The sequence below is a fragment of the Branchiostoma lanceolatum genome, chromosome 3 (genome assembly GCF_035083965.1).
Source record: "Branchiostoma lanceolatum isolate klBraLanc5 chromosome 3, klBraLanc5.hap2, whole genome shotgun sequence".
Lineage (NCBI taxonomy): Eukaryota > Metazoa > Chordata > Leptocardii > Amphioxiformes > Branchiostomatidae > Branchiostoma > Branchiostoma lanceolatum.
Window position 1 is genome coordinate 20,921,297 of NC_089724.1, and position 17,590 is coordinate 20,938,886.

At 43.9% G+C, this 17,590-nt stretch overlaps 1 protein-coding gene across 2 annotated transcripts; it reads right to left on the reverse strand.

Annotated features, from left to right (window-relative positions):
• LOC136430973 (protein mono-ADP-ribosyltransferase PARP14-like) lies at positions 1-16,944 on the reverse strand. Of its 2 annotated transcripts, none has more exons than XM_066422106.1 (28): positions 16,603-16,944; positions 14,997-15,316; positions 14,514-14,661; positions 14,085-14,206; positions 13,697-13,832; positions 13,437-13,604; positions 12,843-13,088; positions 12,492-12,647; positions 12,270-12,371; positions 11,973-12,085; positions 11,683-11,812; positions 9,072-11,410; positions 8,866-8,961; positions 8,612-8,761; positions 8,196-8,411; positions 7,938-8,034; positions 7,667-7,819; positions 7,478-7,543; positions 7,103-7,288; positions 6,726-6,926; positions 6,071-6,360; positions 5,577-5,889; positions 2,383-2,525; positions 1,980-2,157; positions 1,586-1,867; positions 1,040-1,185; positions 733-910; positions 1-530 (listed from the first exon to the last, which is right to left on the reverse strand). In XM_066422106.1, exons 1-28 carry the CDS (start codon positions 16,793-16,795, stop codon positions 226-228), a joined length of 7,173 nt encoding a protein of 2,390 aa, XP_066278203.1. In that variant the 5' UTR covers positions 16,796-16,944; the 3' UTR covers positions 1-225. The 2 variants fall into 2 exon arrangements, with proteins under 2 accessions (XP_066278203.1, XP_066278202.1); XM_066422105.1 differs by having other exon boundaries at positions 13,437-13,610.
• Between the last annotated feature and the right edge of the window lie 646 nt (positions 16,945-17,590).

A 17,590-nucleotide genomic window follows, 5' to 3' on the forward strand; every position in this document is an offset into this window, starting at 1 on the left:
CCAGGGGGCCCAAAATTGACCTTGAACTTCGGCTTCACAACACCTGCCCACATACCAAATATCATCGTAATCCATCAAGAGGTTCTTGAGTTATGCTGACTACAGTAGTGCGGAAACACAAACAGACAGACAAACACACACACAGACACACCCAAAACAATATCTCCATTTTTCATGGAGATAATAAGCGTCTGAAAACCATACGTGTAGTGATGCACGATGCGCTCATTTGAATGTGATCAGGTACTCAGGATAAGCCTGAACCTCGGCGACGACATCGAAGATGACGAAAATCTTCGGATTTTCCGCGTTGTCCACGGCACTCAGATAGACGTCGTCCCCGGTCCCGTCCGGCAGGTCCCACGGCTGGGGGTGGGCCAGGCCGGGAGCCCCCTGACAGAACCCTCCCGTCAGGACCCGCGCCAGGTACATGTACCGCTCGCCGGTCGCGCTGTGGGTCGGGGCGTGACGGTCGCCTGCCGAGTCAGCCGAGTTGACGGTGAAGTACACACCGAGACCGTAGTCAGGGTCTGTGTACATGAAGACAGCCCAATAAAGGTCGTTAACAACGATGACTAGGATAAAAGATTTACGAGTAGATAGAATTGTAGAACCTGGATAAGGCTTGGGTATCTTCCTCCCTAGCGTCACAAGATAGGCCCTGCCGTTCACTTTTCATCATAGAGTCTTCAAACCTCAAACTACAACAGAAGCCTAAAAGCCTACCCTTACCGTAATTGCCCGCGTTGTGCGAGTTGAAGCCTTGGATGCTGATGTCTTCACACATGTTCCCAGAAACCCCGTGGAACAGGTGCCGCTCGAACTGCATGCCGGGTGGAAAGATGGCGGACAGCACCTGTCTCCGCTGCTGGTACTGGGTCCACAGAAACCGGCTTTGGATCCGTTCGATCTGTGTGGAAATTACAAAAGAGTGGTGAAATGTGTTGTTTTTATTTTGCTTAACATAGTTATATACCCATAAACGCCTCCAAGTGCTACAAATATCCCAAAAAAATTAAGAAAGTAGAAGAAACAATACCTTAACAATAGTTCTGTTGTCGGTGGTGGTGTCTGTGAACATCCGGGACACACGCTGATACTCAGCTGTTGAGCGATCGACGGGCTCAATGGCGAGAGCTGTGTCGTACCTCATCCTGGTCCACTCAGCTGGGGTGTCGGATTTTTCTGTAAGTATAAAATAACATGAATCATTTCTGTGTTCTTGTATGCAACCATAACATGATCCGCAGTGCCTAAAAGCTAAACTATGGAAGAGCCCTTGCAGACTATCTTTATACAGAAGGATTGACTTGTGTAGGCCTTATTTACTATTTAAACGTAAACGTAAATTCGACTCCCGACGTAAATGAGACCCATCTGTATGAGAATCCCCTGACGCCTCCGATCTTGTGCCCTTGGAAAAAAGGCACTTAACACGACTTTCCCCCGCTCCACCCAAGTGTAAAAACGGGTATATTATGTGTGTGGGTCACGACACCAGCAATAACTGCCTGTGTCCCACGTGTATTGCACTGTTACAATTCTGATAAAATTAAATCAAATCAAGCTCTACTAATAAGGCTACCTTTGAACTTGATGAGATACTCAGGATACGCCACGGTGTCGTGGAACACCACAAAGATGTTCGGGTTTTCCTCGTCATCCACCACGCTGTCGTACAGGAGACTGCCGTCTTCTGTTTTCGACGGAAAAGCCACGAGGTTCGGCGCACCCTTGCAGTAGTCTCCAGTCAGGACTTTCGCCACGAAGACGTGTTTGTAGCCCTGGTCGTCAGGGCGGGAGTAGGAATCCTGAAGGGCGTAGAAGGCTGAGCTCGCAAAGTAGACACCGGATCCATACAGGTTTTCTACGGAGAAAAACAAGTTGTGATACGCTCAAATGTAAGTTAACACTAAAACAGCTAAAGAGTATGTCTACAGGAGGATGATTATCCACACAGTTGTAATCTAATTTCTTACCTGTTCTGCAGAATGATCTGTTAAAGCCGTGCCGAGCGATCTTGTCGCACGTCTCAGCTGACGTCCCGTGGTACAGGCGGCGCTCCAGGTTCTTGTTACTGATCCTGCCGCTCGTTTCTTTCTCCTTCTTGGTCGTCATGTACTGCGTGTAGCAGAGGCGACTCTGGACGCGTCTCACCTGTCAGGGGACAAAACAGCATTTTAAGTCGTCCTTAGTGAATCCTTACATCTTCTATGGCCATGATACGACAAAACTATTACCAAACGCTTAACACCTCTGCAACGTTTTCATTATGTCGATGACACCCCAAAACTTATGTTCATCATTTCAGTCGAAGAACGAAAATGCCTTCTCTTGTTATGCCTTAGAAGCTGTGAACAACTTACTACAGTTTTCCCTTACCGACTGTATTTCAATGCTGTTCCCTCCGGCAGATTTCCTGAATGCCGAGACAATGCCGTCGTACTCAGGACTGTTGGCATCCACACTGACCATGTCGAAGTCACTTTTCACAGCAGTCCAGGTGGAGGGGAATTCTGGTTCGCCTAGGAGAGAAAGGATAATGCATGTTTAATGATCAGCATGTTCATTGAGACCCTTAAACCACAAAAACGCAAACGCAACAATATCCTGTACAGAAACTTTACTGAATTTGATCTGGGCATTGTTTCTAGGACATGAACAGAGCATGTCACATGCGCTGCACGGCGCCAAGCTCAAGGCATTCATCACGTATGGACCTTACGATATTCATCTCCATGAAAAATGGAGACATAGTTTTGGGTGTGTCTGTGTGTCTGACTGTTTGTCTGTTTGTGTTTCCGCACCACTCCAGTCAGCATAACTCAAGAGCCTCCTGATGGATTACAATAATATTTGGTATGTGGGCGGGTGCTGTGAAGTTGAAATTCAAGGTCGATTTTGGGCCCCCTGGTATGTGACCTTGGTACTGCAACAGAACTTCAATTTTTGTATCTTTTGACCTGGACGTGCTGTACTATGTGGTCTTGATTTTTTGGAGGCAGATAGCTTGTGATGTAATAAAGAAGTGGTGTAGGTTTGGGCTCCCTAGCAGCTTCTTCTGGAACTGCAGGGGCGTTTTTGTGAAAATATTCTAAGGAGAATAACTGACCAAAGGAACAACGGATTTCCATGATATTTAGTATGCAGGTAGCTTAGATAGAGATATACACAATGAAGTGAAAATTATGCTAATTGGGACTTAATTTGCATAGCTAATGAGGTAAATCTATATTTGCAGTGTTTTCCACCATCAGAATCAAATACATGTAACGTATGTAGTTTATGGAAAGTGGAGCATCAACAGATACCAATTATGCAAATAAATTCCTAATTTGCATAATCAATGCAAAACACCATAATTCATCCAATTGGAAAATTATAGGACTGTCTATATTGCAATGTTTTCCATTATCAGACTCAAATACATGTAACGTATGTAGTTTATGGAAAGTGGATCATCAACAGATACCAATTATGCAAATAAATTCCTAATTTGCATAATCAATGCAAAACACCATATCTCATCTAATTGGAAAATTATAGGACTGTCAATATGATACTTAGTATGCAGGTAGCTTAGACAGAGATATACATAATGAAGTGCAAATTATGCTAATTGTGACTTAATTTGCATAGCTAATGAGAACAATCTATTTTTGCAGTGTTTCCCATTATCAGACCCAAATACATGTAGCATATGTAATTTATGGAAAGTGGAGCATCAACAGGTACCAATTATGCAAATAAATTCCTAATTTAGATTAGTTAGATAAAGGTGTTTAGGACCAAGCATATATCATACAAATGTGTAAGTCATTTTTTTACCTGCTCTTACACCCGTAGCCTTTTAAAGTAGAGCATAGCAGGTGGAGGGGGAGGGGGACTTGAGCAGATGAAAAGTTTTATAAAACAGGAACACATTTCCATTCTTCTCAACCCATGTTGTGAAGTTGGCACCCAGAAATGCATGATGTACCAACTGCAGAATTTACATATACGTGCACGCCGACAGAAGACCGAATCGCTAAAAATTTTCACCATGAAATTTTTAACTGTACTATGATATTTTACTGTATATATCAACAGTGCTATCATTGTATAGTACGTTATTTTGCTGTACATCACAGCGCAATTCAGGCATCCAATGCAATGGTGACCTGTCATCATCTGTAAACAGTTGTAAACAGTTGTAAACTTTTGTAAACTTTTGTAAACCTTTGTAAACATTTGCAAACTTTTGTAAACTTTTGTAAACTTTTGTTAACTTTCGTAAACTTTTGTTAACTTTTGTTAACTTTTGTAAACATTTGTAAACTTTTGTAAACTTTTGTAAACTTTTGTTAACTTTTGTAAACTTTTGTAAACTTTTGTAAACTTTTGTAAACTTTTGTTAACTTTTGTAAACTTTCGTTAACTTTTGTTAACTTTTGTAAACTTTTATTAACTTTTGTAAACATTTGTAAACTATTGTAAACTTTGTAAACTTTTGTAAACTTTTGTAAACTTTGTAAACTTTTGTAAACTATTGTAAACTTTTGTAAACTTTTGTAAACTTTTGTAAACATTTGTAAACTTTTGTAAACATTTGTAAACTTTTGTAAACTTTTGTAAACTTTTGTAAACATTTGTAAACTTTTGTTAACTTTTGTAAACTTTTGTAAACTTTTGTAAACTTTTGTTAACTTTTGTAAACATTTGTAAACTATTGTAAACTTTGTAAACTTTTGTAAACTTTTGTAAACTTTGTAAACTTTTGTAAACTATTGTTAACTTTTGTAAACTTTTGTAAACATTTGTAAACTTTTGTAAACTTTTGGAGATATAGTTTTGGGTGTGTCTGTGTGTGTTTCCGGACTACTGTAAACAGCATAACTCAAGAACTTACGATGATATTTGGTATGTGGGCGGGTGCTGTGAAGCCAAAATTCAAGGTCGATTTTGGGCCCCCTGGTACTGGTACTGCAGCAGAACTTGCTTTTTTCCTATCTTTTGACCTATGGTCTTGATTTTTGTGTGGAAGATAGGTTGTAATGTAATGAAGAAGTGGTGTAGGTTTGGGCTCCTGGCAGCTTGTTCTGGAACTGCAGAGGCGTTATTGTGAAAATCTTCTAAGGAGAATAACGGAACAGAGGAACGTTGGATTTCCATGATATTTGGTATGCAGGTAGCTTGGACAGAGATGTACATCATGAAGTGCAAATTATGCTAATTGGGACTTAATTTGCATAACTAATGAGGAAAATCTATATTTGCAGTGTCATCATAAGACTCAAATACATGTAACATGTGTAGTTTATGGGAAGTGGAGCATCAACAGATACCAATTATGCAAATAAATTCATAATTTGCATAATTAATGCAAAAGCGCCATGATTCATCTGGATGGTAAATAATAGGACTGTCAATATTGCGACATGTGTACGTTTGTTAAAGGTGTTTATGGCCAAGCATATATTATGTAAATGTGTAAGTCATTTGCATAAATAGAATAGTTCATGGAGAAATGAGGTCTACGAACTCTTGTTAACATAGATTTTAGTAGCTTATATCTTTACCAAACAAATCTTACCTACCTGCAGCTTTCCTCTTAAGCTTGTAACGATGTCCCCCTTGTACAGTCACCAAGATGTTTTGCGGAAGGTGTGCGATACATTCCCCGACGTCATCAACGTCAACCTTGACCCGAGTGCGCCCCTCGTTTAAGGCATTTTCGATCTTCAGGTTGGTGAGCCGGTCAAACTCCACCTCAGTACCGTTCTCCACGTACACCCACTTGATGACTGCGGCGATAAGCTGAGCGTGTTCCCGCTGCTTCCCTTCGTTCATCACCCGGGCCAGAATCTGGTGGATTTCGGACTGAAGAACTAGGATGTCCTCAGCAAGCCCCTGGGTGAAGAGTAATGCATACATATTACCCTAGAATTCCCCAAGGTTATCAAAGTTATAGAAAAGGTGGAAATTTCCAATGTTTGACTCCATCTAATATTTAATTTGTTTATCAGCTTCAGGGAAACGGCTAAAGCGGAGCCAATCCCCGCTCAAAAACATTAAAGATCGAATTTGATACCTGAAGGCGGATCTTCTTCCCGCCATTGCAGATCTCCATGTAGACATCTCGCTCCAACGCCTTCTGCTGAACAGTCGCAACGTCTTCGTCAGTCAGCCGTGCGATGAGCTTGTCGGTGACGTAGTGGGTTTTGCTCTCCCTGTTGGCGGTCTCGTTGATCTTGTTGGCGGCAGACTCCACGTCCTCCTTGCTGCCCGCGTAGATGTCGAGCTGAACCACCGGCTTCTGTGGTGTAAGTGGGGGCGGTTTGGCCGGTTCCGGACGTATCTTCTTCACCAGTTTCTTCACTCCTGAAAATCATTATTTTATTTTTCTATTAGATGAGAAGGACGGTTGGTAGTCAATTTAAATTTAGTTACTGTAAATGCAGAAATGTTCGCGGGGATTTAATTTCGTGGTAGGGAGAAAATGGAGTGTTCGCGGTGGGTTTGAGTTCGCGTTTGAAACAATAGTAGTGCTACAGTCACACAATGGAACGGCTTTTCGCCGTGGTTTTATGTTTTGAGAAAACTGCGAACATAAAACCACCGCGAACATTTCTGCATTTACAGTAGTAAATCAGAAAGCGTTTAACCGTAATGAACTATTTGCGTACGACATACATACTTTGTATGTGATTGATCATCTTTCTTTGACCATCTTTTCTACTACCCACCTGACACGAAATTCTTCAGAGACAAGGAGGAGGAAGTTTTCAAACATTTGCCCAACTTGTCGTGGAACGGTTTCATCATGCCCGCTTCAAAGATCACAATGCGGACATGTTTCAGATGTTTGGGATTTTTCTTCTGGGCGAACTCAGCAATGGCCTCGATGATCATGGTGGCTGACTCTGTCGGGTCTTTGGCCATTTGACCTGAAGATGGAATAACAAACCAAGGCTGTCAAGTAGCATGAATGCAGATATATGATTATATGATATTACTACCATCAACTAATCTATATCAATACATATTTTACACCAATGTTAAAAATTCCATGAGAGATGCACAATTTCGTATTCACAGACTACTTTTACGTCAAACAACTTACCGGTTCCGAGGGCCGGAAATGCCAAGCTTTTCAGCTGATGACTTTCGGCGAAAGCGAGGCAGTTCATGACTGCCTTCTTCCACTTCTCAGTCTCGAACCCGGGAGCTACGAGATGGAGGATGTACCTGGAAGCGAGGCCACCAGCAGCCGTGATGCCCACGCCGTCTTTCTTCAACTTGCTCTTATCTGTAAAAGAGTACATTGCTTGTGTTTAAGGACCCACAATATGCCTTCAAGATTATTAATCATACACCCGAGATAAATATGGTTTGTAATGTGTTTTAACATCAAAGCACATGTTGGCAAGAGACTTTCTGTGAATTTCTGATTATATACTAGTACACAAGTCTACAACAATGCGAGGAAAATTCTTACCATATTTCTCGCACTCCGTTTGTACAACAGGTCCTCCCGTCCTCTTCAGAACTTGGGACACTTTGCCTGTAATGAAGCAGAACGTTTTCGATGAAATCATGTTCTAGTATGTAAAAAAGACGATGTGCTACCACAAGGCCGTGGTTCTGAAGACCGGTATGGCGATTTGTTGAAGCTGTTGCTACATACCAAGTGACAGATCCATGTCTCCTCGAGTGGGGTTAACGATGGCGTCCACCTTCTCCCTGGTGATGTCACCTTGCTCCACCTCCACCACTACGTCACGCATGGTCACTTTGGTCTTAAAAGATCCGTCTGAGGTCATCTGAACTGCAACAGGCTCTGAAAAGTAAAGCATAGTGCACTTGAGTCTTCCTGTGCCACGTGTTACCGTGACTGAACTGTTATAGAAAGGAAATCGAGAACATTTAAAAGAAGATTGTTGAAGAAGTGATAGTACCTTCCGTGTCGGGAGCAGTCACAGATGAAGTTGGCTCCGTTGAGGATGCGGCCCCTGCACCAATCTCCGTGTTCTTACCAAGTTCGGACAAAAAGGCCTAAAGAAGAGAAAAAAATGATAATTTTAATGGACGGAGACATTTTCTTTCTAACGTTAATGTCACATGGGTACGGTGTTGTGAAGTTAACAACAACATACTAGTACGACCAATGGGAGTTAGATTATTTTGATTGGTTGATATACCATTAGTGTGCCTACCTCAAAACTTGGTTGATCGTAGATCACAAACTTGACCTCCTCCAGGTCACCTGCCGGGTTCTTCCCACTGTGCGACAGTGTTTCCTCAAACATCAGGCGGGCGACGACGTCCTTAGGATAACCCAGGCCTCCCGTACCGAGGGCCGGGAAGGCAATCGTGCGCATGCTGCCTTTGTCCGCAGCTTTCAGGCACGCTGAAACAATTTTGCGTAGAACCTACAGAAAAAAAATGTAAAAATAGTAATGTAATAGCTATTATTATGGCACATAAAAAATCACATACACAGAGATGCAATTAAAAGAAGGGGAATGACTCTCGTCTTCAGATATGGAAATGCTAATGTAATAGCTGTTATTATGGCACATAAAAAAATCACCTGTACAGAGATGTAATTAAAAGAAGGGGGATGGCTTACGTCTTCAGACTTTGCACTGTCCTGTGGGTTCCAGAAAGAGCATACGGCATGGTACACGCGCTTGGACTCCAGGTTTCCCGCCGATGTTTGCACAACTTCCCCGTGACTTGGAAGCCGTCCGAGGTCTTTCTTAATCTTGTCGCATTCCACCTACGGAAAACAACAAAAACCTGTTGTACAAGATCTTAGGAAATAAACTGTCTGGTTGAATTGGAAAAGTCCGTCAGCACGAAAAGATAAAAACAAAGACCTACCTGAAGTTTGGGTCCAGCTACATCCAGGAGCGCTTTGGAGACCGCGCCAGTCCTTAGGTTGAGGTCTGAGCCGATGGTGTTGACAATAACGTCCGCCTAATAAAAACGCAAACCGTTCGTGTTCAATGTTTTTTTTTCAGCTTTCAGCAGTAGAAAAACATTCAATAAAATGCATAAATATTGTTAAAGTTGTCGAAGAGACTTACCTGTTGATCCGAAATGCTGCCTCTTGCGAGCGTGATCTTTAATCCCTGGTTCGTGAACATTCTGTATGAATCCGGGGTTACCAGGTGCTCAGCGTACTCCGGCGGACAAGGTGGCGGTCCTCGGGCTCCAGCAGGTGGTAGCACGACCCACTCCAGACTATTCTCTCGTGAATCCGAATCAGGATTCCATCCTCCGTACTCATCGAAGGTTTCCAGCATGGCCTTGTTGAACGACTGGGCGATATCCATGTCGATCCCAACGAAGTGGACCTCATTGACGTTGCTCTCATTGTTCCTCTTGAAGTACAAGCCTGTAGCCCTGACCACCGTTTTGGTACAGAGGTCCAGCGGACCCCCAAATATGCCGGAGGATATGGCAGGGATTGCCACAGATCTGAAGCCATATCTTGATGCCATCTCCAGGACGTTAGTGACTGTTATGAACAGCTCATCACGGGAGCGCTTGTCGTCTTTGATCTCGTGGAAGTTTGGCCCAACGGCGTGGATAACAGACTTGCAGGGCAGTTTTCCTGGACCAGTGACCCTCACGGCACCAACCATCAAGCCTGTGGGTTCCTCCTTCATGATTCTGTCGCAGTGATCCTGGATTTCCCTGCCACCTGCCTTTATGATTGCCTCTGCAAGACCGCCTCCGTTCTTCAGATTCTTGTTTGCCGCGTTCGTGACGGCATCGACGTGGTGCTTCGTCAAATCGTCTTTGAAGACAACCAGCTTTCTGCTTCGAGGGAGGAGGACGTGGTTTAAGGGCTCACAATGAATATCGTCTGGCTTCTTCTCCTGGTGCGTCTTAATAATGCAGTTGAAGACGTCGCCAATAGACTTCAGCTTTTCTTCTCCCGGTTGTCCGGGTGAGAAGTATTTCTTCATTCCTGGGTTTTGGATGGAGAGTTGCTGATGCGTAACACTGCCCTGCAGTTGCTGGAGATGTTTGACGGTTTGCTGTATGCCATCCTGGGTCCCCACAACTGTGAATCCCGACACCTCTCCATCTGTAGTCGCTGTGATGTAGCCCTCGCCATTCTGAAGATTTCCCTGCAACTTGCCTATGACCTCTTTCTTCATCTTTTTCAGGAACTCGACCACACCGACTGGCATCTCCACAAAGCTTTCCAGTACAGTATTGTTCTTCAAGAACTGGTCAATTTGCTCTTTCGCCACGTTGACGTTTCCAGATGGACCTGTGATCAACACAAGTTTGCCACCGTTGTCACTGTTGACAGCTATTTGGAGAAGGCCCGAAAATGAGTCCTGGATGGTTGAGAGGAAACTTGTCCACTTATCCGAGTCGAGGATCTTCAGAGCTGGACCATGGACAGGCATTTCCGTCTCCGTCACTGTGCTCTTGAAGCGATCCACGGCTTTGAGGAACTCGTCCTCTGATTCGGCCACAACGGTGAGCATTCCTCCCTCCACGACGGCCCAGTGAGCTTGGATCCGCTGCTCCTTGATGCACTTTTTTATGTACGACTTCCACGGGTCTCTGGTAACGAAGCGTAAGAACCCCTCGGCTGCTGACGCAGGCATCTGGTTGGTTGATATCTTCCTCAGTTTTTCGTACACTTCAACTGTAGCGGCATGGATGGATGTAGAAACCCCCTTAAAGACCAGACGTCCAACTGTGTCTGCTTCCACGCGGTGTTTCTTCGTCACGGCTTCGATGTACCCTGTCTCCAGGAGATGCTGAAGCTCCAATGGCTTCATCTCTATGGGTGGACCAAGGACAACCGCTATCGCCTTCGCATATTCCTCTTCCTCTTTGGAGATGGAGTCTCGTATGGCCTTGACGACTTGGGAAACATACACACTGGGACCAGTGAGCGTCATAGCCTGGTCGGTGGAACTTACCTTCATCACCACTTTTTTGTCTGGATCGGCACGGTTGCATATCTGTGCCAGTCTGGCTGATACGGTATCCCAGACGGTGGCAGGGACTTGGATCGACTCAGAAGAGAAACTCGAAAGGATCTTGTTGAAGGTTTCCAGCGCCTCGTGAGACCAGTCAGGCTCATCGATGGCACGCGCAGCTTCATTGTCTGGAAACGATGGAACAAGAGCTGCAAGCCTTCGGTCATCTTTGTGGGGCCACTCGAGTGATGCAGAGACGCAGCGAAGGGATGACTTCACAGACAGTATCGAGTCGTCATCACTGGTCATGTACTGCATGACAGTTGGGTCCACCTGAACCACAACCGGTGATGGCATTTTGATTGGTTTAGGCTTGACAGTTGCAGTCTTCATTCCGAGGCAAGGATGGAACGGCCGGACTTCTATCGGGGTTTGCTGGAGCTTGTGCTCCCGCTTGACGACGTTGGAAACACCTATGTGGATCGATTTGATTCCAGTAAATAACAATTGCAATACAGATCGTAAGTGCTTCAGATGGTCACCTCAAAATATAAATTTAGTGCTCCGTGATATATGATCATATATGGTTGTTTTCAGCTTTCTTCAGATTATCACCTTATTAAAAAAATAAGCCAAATCTGATGAAAGACAAGGACCGTTTGATTAACCATTAAATGTTGTAGTGCTGGATAATGATTCAGTTAATTTACTCTTTTCGCTCTCAAAAGCGACAGCTATTACTTACTTTGGTAGTTTTCAAACTGGATGTACGCCATCTTCTCTTCCGGAAGAAGCTTTACATCTGCCACATCGCCACCTCCACTGCGTTTCTTGCTTTCGAAGTACAGAGCAACTGTGTCTTTGTGAGTGGTGGCCTTTTGGAAAAAAAGTAGATATGAGCCAACTTAGGGACGTACAAAGCATGCATTTTGTTTGTAAACCATTGCACAATACCGTAACTTTTTGGACATAAAAATACAATGGGTTTTCCTTTCTTACTAGTGCAGATAAACATGTTGTACATGAGTTACCGACCTGCTCTGGTAAGTTAGTCACCACGATCCAATCCGTCATGAAGACGGGAACGGCTGAGAGTGTGGCGCCATGAAGAGGTTTCCCCTGGCACTTCCGTATGACTGTCTCCATGTCTGACAAAGAAATGAAGCAGCTATGAATGTGAGAGATCTAGAAAATACCCCTTAAGCACAAGAAATGAGACATTGGTATATTCATGAAAAGTCACTTCATTCTATCCAAAGTTACGTTTATGGAGTTCATATGGTGTACAACATAAAAACACTGGTCATCAATACGAACATCGAGTACCGGTACCTTGCATGGCGTCCTCAAAGGTAACGAGGACGGTTCCAGGTTCTAGACCGAATTCAACGGAGTGGACCTCGCTTCTACCCCTGGCCTCCATGTACAGTGCCACTTTAAAATGATAAGAAAGGCCAAGGCGCATTAGTGTGAAGAATACCCAGTTATAAAGGAAAATACATGAATTAATAAGTTTTCAGGCAACTATTCACTAGGATGATGCCATGACCTCACCTATCTCGGCGTCAGTGTCCTGGGGGAGTCCCGTTAGGAACACCCTGCGTTGGTCGATAGGCGCCGGCTCACGTGGACGTTCTGCCGCCGGCACTGACGCCGCCAGCTCCGAGCCTTCCAGATGCAAGGGGCGGTTCTTCAGAACAGCACTGACAGCTGCACAGGGAGAAAAAGAATGCCCTTAGCCTGCCGAATTTCAAACGTATGATATTGTATTGATCGTACCTTAACGGAAAAGGTTTACTCTGTACAGCCTCGTATGACTATGGAGAAGTATAGTACTCGATACACAGTTATTAGAGTGAACACGTTAATTACATCACTGTAACACGTAACTATACTTTCTCGCACCTGCAGCATCAGTGAACGTGACCGTCACCACTCCGTCCTTTCTGTCCAGACTCGTGACCTCGGCGCCGTCAGAGATCCTCTTACTTTCAAAGAAGTCCCTCAGAGTGTCGGCATCGGTAGTCTCTTTCACCCCTTTCACAACGATGGTGCAGTCTTTTCCGTCAGAACCTGTGTCTGTGGGGACTGACACCGCCAGCTCCGCGCCTTCCAGGTGCAAGGGGCGGTTCTTCAGAACAGCATTGACAGCTGCACATGGAGAAAAAGAATGCCCTTAGCCTGCCGAATTTCAAACGTATGATATTGTATTGATTGTACCTTAACCAAAAAGGTTTACTCTGTACTATTCTCCAATCAGAAGTTTCGGTCGAGTAGGGTAGGAGTGTCCGGGATTTTTTACGTCTGTCTCCCTTCAAATCCCGGACACTCCTACCCTACTCGACCGAACACTCCTACCCTACTCGACCGAAACCTCTGCTTGGAGAATAACTCTGTACAGCCTCGTATGACTATGGAGAAGCATCATACTCCATACACATTTATTAGAGTGAACACGTTAATTACACCACTGTAACACGTAACTATAGTTTCCCCCACCTTCAGCATCATTGAACGTGACCGTCACCACTCCGTCCTTTCTGTCCAGACTCGTGACCTCGGCACCGTCAGAGATCCTCTTACTTTCAAAGAAGTCCCTCAGAGTGTCGGCATCGGTAGTCTCTTTCACCCCTTTCACAACGATGGTGCAGTCTTTTCCGTCAGAACCTGTGTCTGTGGACAATGATTTGGGGTTAGTTTTATTATTTGGTTCGAAAACTGGGCCGTCGGAACAAACAACAAAGATGTGCCTACGTTACCTGTGTTTATTATCTCCTCAGGTTTGATGCTACTGGCTTCCTGTGTGTCGTCGTCTTCCCGCTCATCTGGTCCGGTTGCCGACTCCTCCTCTTCTGTAGTGGCGCCATCAGGTGGAGTCATCACATTCCGGTGAACCTGGAACATGCCGAATGGCGGAGAGAGCGTGTTAACAGTCTCATCAAGCTTCAGTTACATACATACATCAATCAGTACAGTAGGAGGATCGCCAAATTCTCTCATTTTTGAGACAGCAGTTAAGGTCTATCTGTGGTACAGAAAATCAGTAGACTTGTTCAGTTCCATACATTTGTGAGATGTTCAATCAACATAGAAAGAAACCGATTACTACACAAAAAAGAGAACAGTGTGTTATTTTCTGAAGATAACCTTGAGAAGCGCCTCCTCCTGTGTATGTACGATGCGGCGTGAGATGTAACTGCCGGTCATCCCGGCGTTGTTCAGCGGTTTCTCACCCTCCGGCCCTGTCTTGGACTTGACAGAGCTATTCCCTGGAAGATACCAAAGAAATTCGCAATACCTGATGACATGTTGTATGGATCTTCTAGGTACTACACAAACGTATTTCCGTCCACTGATTCTAATTTCTGCTGATGACTTATGTTTAACTGACCAATTTCTTCCTCTATCCAGACATTTAACAAATGTAACATACAGTGCATACGTCTTTGCCGATATGTGATTGATTGATTAATTATAATTCTTATACTAGTTGTAGACAAATCGTCAGTGATATCACAACAAGGAAAGAAATTAGTCGACGCACGTCGACAAAGTAAGGAAACGACTGAACCATACCTTCATACAGGTTGACAGAAGGCACGATTGAAGGTTTCTCGAAACCAAGTTCCCGCTGAACATCTTGTAGAAGCAGTTTCCGTTCAGTTTCCGACGGTAGGTACTTCTCTGGAGAACCGACGGTCGCTCCGTCTTCAAGTGACTGACTCTAAAATAAACGTTAACATTGCGTTATCATACATGTACATGTACATGGTCTGAGAACAGCATAATGGCTATGTTATTGTTTTATTGCAAAGACAGGTAGAAACATGAAATATTGCCAAGAAATCTGGCAAACTGCGACATCGTAGCATATCAAATCTATATATTTGTAACAGTTTGATGATAATATGGGGCGGGGCCTAGATACCGAAAGTGAAAGAAATTCTGGGCGTCGAAAAAATTGAGTAATTTGATTGTACATCCTCGAAACAACTACATTACATCTATATCTTCGGATGAAACTAGGAGACTTTTGGAGCGATATACAATATAGTATACCTCTGTTTGGGTATTGTCGAAATATTCCATTCCCTCTCTCTCCAGAACGACGAAGTCGTCCAAGGAATCCGTCCGTTCGGAACCCGGGCCCTCGGTCGCTTCTCCCTCTGCGCTGGTTTCCTCTGAAGTCTCGGTCGGTTTCTTGTCGGCACTGTCGTCTGGCCCAGTAGATTTCTTGGCGACATCTTCGTCGGCGTTCTCAGTTTGGTCCTGTTTGATGTCCCCAGCTCGGCGCGCCTCCACATTCAGCGGAACCTCTCGTTTCTCGCCCTTAACCGTGATTTCAAAGAGCTGTTCTTTTTGCAGGACGTTTTGTGCCGCTGGAAATGAAATTTACTTTCATCACTGAATGTCTATGGCGGCATCGATACCTACCTACAGCTTAGTACACAACGAAGGAGAAGTCTTTTACATTGTGGGACTTTCAACATGGTCGTTGACAAAACAAACAATGTGACGTGGTAAATCATGTCCACATTGCCATTGTTCCATGGCGCATAGATCAACAGATTATCAGACGTAGAAACGATCGATTCAAAAATGTTCTGTTAATCAACATAAAAGGGTTTCACCTTAAGCGCTTCATGACCTTCATCATTTTACCGAACAGACCAGATTCGGGAGTCCAATCGGCGTAAAGAGATGTATTAGATAAACATTTTTTAAAACATTTTAGATGTTAGCAGACGATATCCGCCTTAGTGAATGGTATTCATCTCTGTGTCTAAACTTTAACGAAGTCTAATCAAGAACTGATACTTCGAAGAAATCACATCGCCAATCTAACAAGTCCATACTTAAGATCTTTTATTTGAAGACTACAGACTTACTTTTAGAAGCACAAAGGGACGCATCGACATAAACAAAGAATCTAGCGTTGCATCATGCCAATTGTTTACAACGCAAACTCTGACCTCTTGAAGCGGGACAAAATCAGACCAGTATAACGGACATTACGACGCCAGAAAGCATTGAATACTAACGAAGAACCTATAGAGGGAAGAGATATGCACTTTTAGAGGTGTCAATAATCTTGCATTTGGTGCCTTCTCTCGACAAAGCCTGTTGCGCACTTGGATTTCATGGGGCCAAAGTTCATGATCAGGCCGCCATCTTTGTGCGTACCAGACTATTTTTTTCTAAAGGCTCCGCCCGGATATAACGTTAGCTCAGGTTAAAGGTTTATTGCATTTCGTCATGTGAATTGAAGCCTTGGAAAAAGGCATGTAGTTTGACATTACACTAGTAAAGCGGTTTTTCCTTAGCTTTCATGATGCGTGACGACAGTATGACTCAGCGAGCATATTTCTTCCCGGTGGCGTTGTCATATCTTACTTTTTAATAAAAGCAGTATTCCATTAAAAATATATTGCTATCGTACCATATCATCACAGTCATCAAGAATAACGTTTATATAGATTCAAAATGATATAGACAGAGAAGCAATATATTCACACTGATCAGATTCAAACGCCTGATTACAGTATCACGTGACTTGTTAAGCAGGTTGCATGAGGGTGACTCACACAGCTGCTGCCGGTGTGTTTATATACAGAATGCTACCATACGTATGAAGCCTTTGATATTACATGGCGTTTGCACTTACTTTCTCGGGCTTCAAACCAAACATAAGCCGTCTGTCCATCGTCTGTCAGCTCCACTTTCCTGACATCGCCCCCGCTTGACTTCCGCCAACTCTGGAAGTGGATATTCAACTTGTCCTTCAGCGTCCCAGCTGACAGGTCCGTCGGCAAGCCATGGACAACTACGCACCTTTCGGGGTCATCTAAGGTATCCATATTTGGTCAATATTCCCCTAACAACTACAGAGGACCCCGCATGATCATAACCAATACTTCCTTCTTTCAGATATGGGTGTAGACGTGGAAAACGACTGCTCAAAAATGGCCACCGAAACCTCACCTGCTTATGCTGGGACTTTCCGAAGGGGAATCCCCAGCGTAGGCTGTTGGGCATGTTATTGGTTGTAACCCAGGGCAGCAGGCATGACGTAAGATCAAATTTAGGCACAATGAGTGTGTCATGATCAATAACACAACAACTATGCGTTGTCATCAATATTTACATGTCCTGTTGCTATGCACAGCATCTAGCTAGAAATGTATCCGGACCGGTCAACACACAGTATGCCTAACTACAGGTGAGTAGTTTAGATACCTGCCTAAATGCTCAGGCCAGGTACTTTTCCTTGCTTACCTTATTATTCATGTAGATAAGTTGTGTTAATAATGTTTCATATTCTAATCTGTAAAATATGTAAGGCATCATCATTTCCTCTTGGGGTAGAACATTCCATGATGGCTTGCATCATGCCAGTGTCTTCATTTGCACCGCCCTTCTATAAACTTATCTGCAAAGGAAAGATGCAAAAGGACCTTTCTAAGGCCATCCCTTATCATGTTTTCCGCATCAATTAAGTCCATCTCACTTGACTTGCTTTAAACTCAAGACCAAATCTTCAGAGAAACTGCCATGATATAGCCTTATGTAACCGCCAGCCACATAAACCCACGAACAGCTGGAGTTTGCGTTTTACAGACTAGACATACGGCTGCTGTAAGAAAACCAAAAAT

Bases quoted from the DNA above. Each gene is read 5' to 3' on its own strand.
- LOC136430973 (XM_066422105.1), bottom strand. From the start codon at position 16,795: ATGGATACCTTAGATGACCCCGAAAGGTGCGTAGTTGTCCATGGCTTG. The intron at 13,089-13,436 runs GTGGGGGAAACT...CTCCATGTGCAG, and splicing joins CACGTTCAATGATGCTGAAG to CTGTCAATGCTGTTCTGAAG. The intron at 8,762-8,865 runs GTAGGTCTTTGT...TGTTTTCCGTAG, and splicing joins TAGCTGGACCCAAACTTCAG to GTGGAATGCGACAAGATTAA.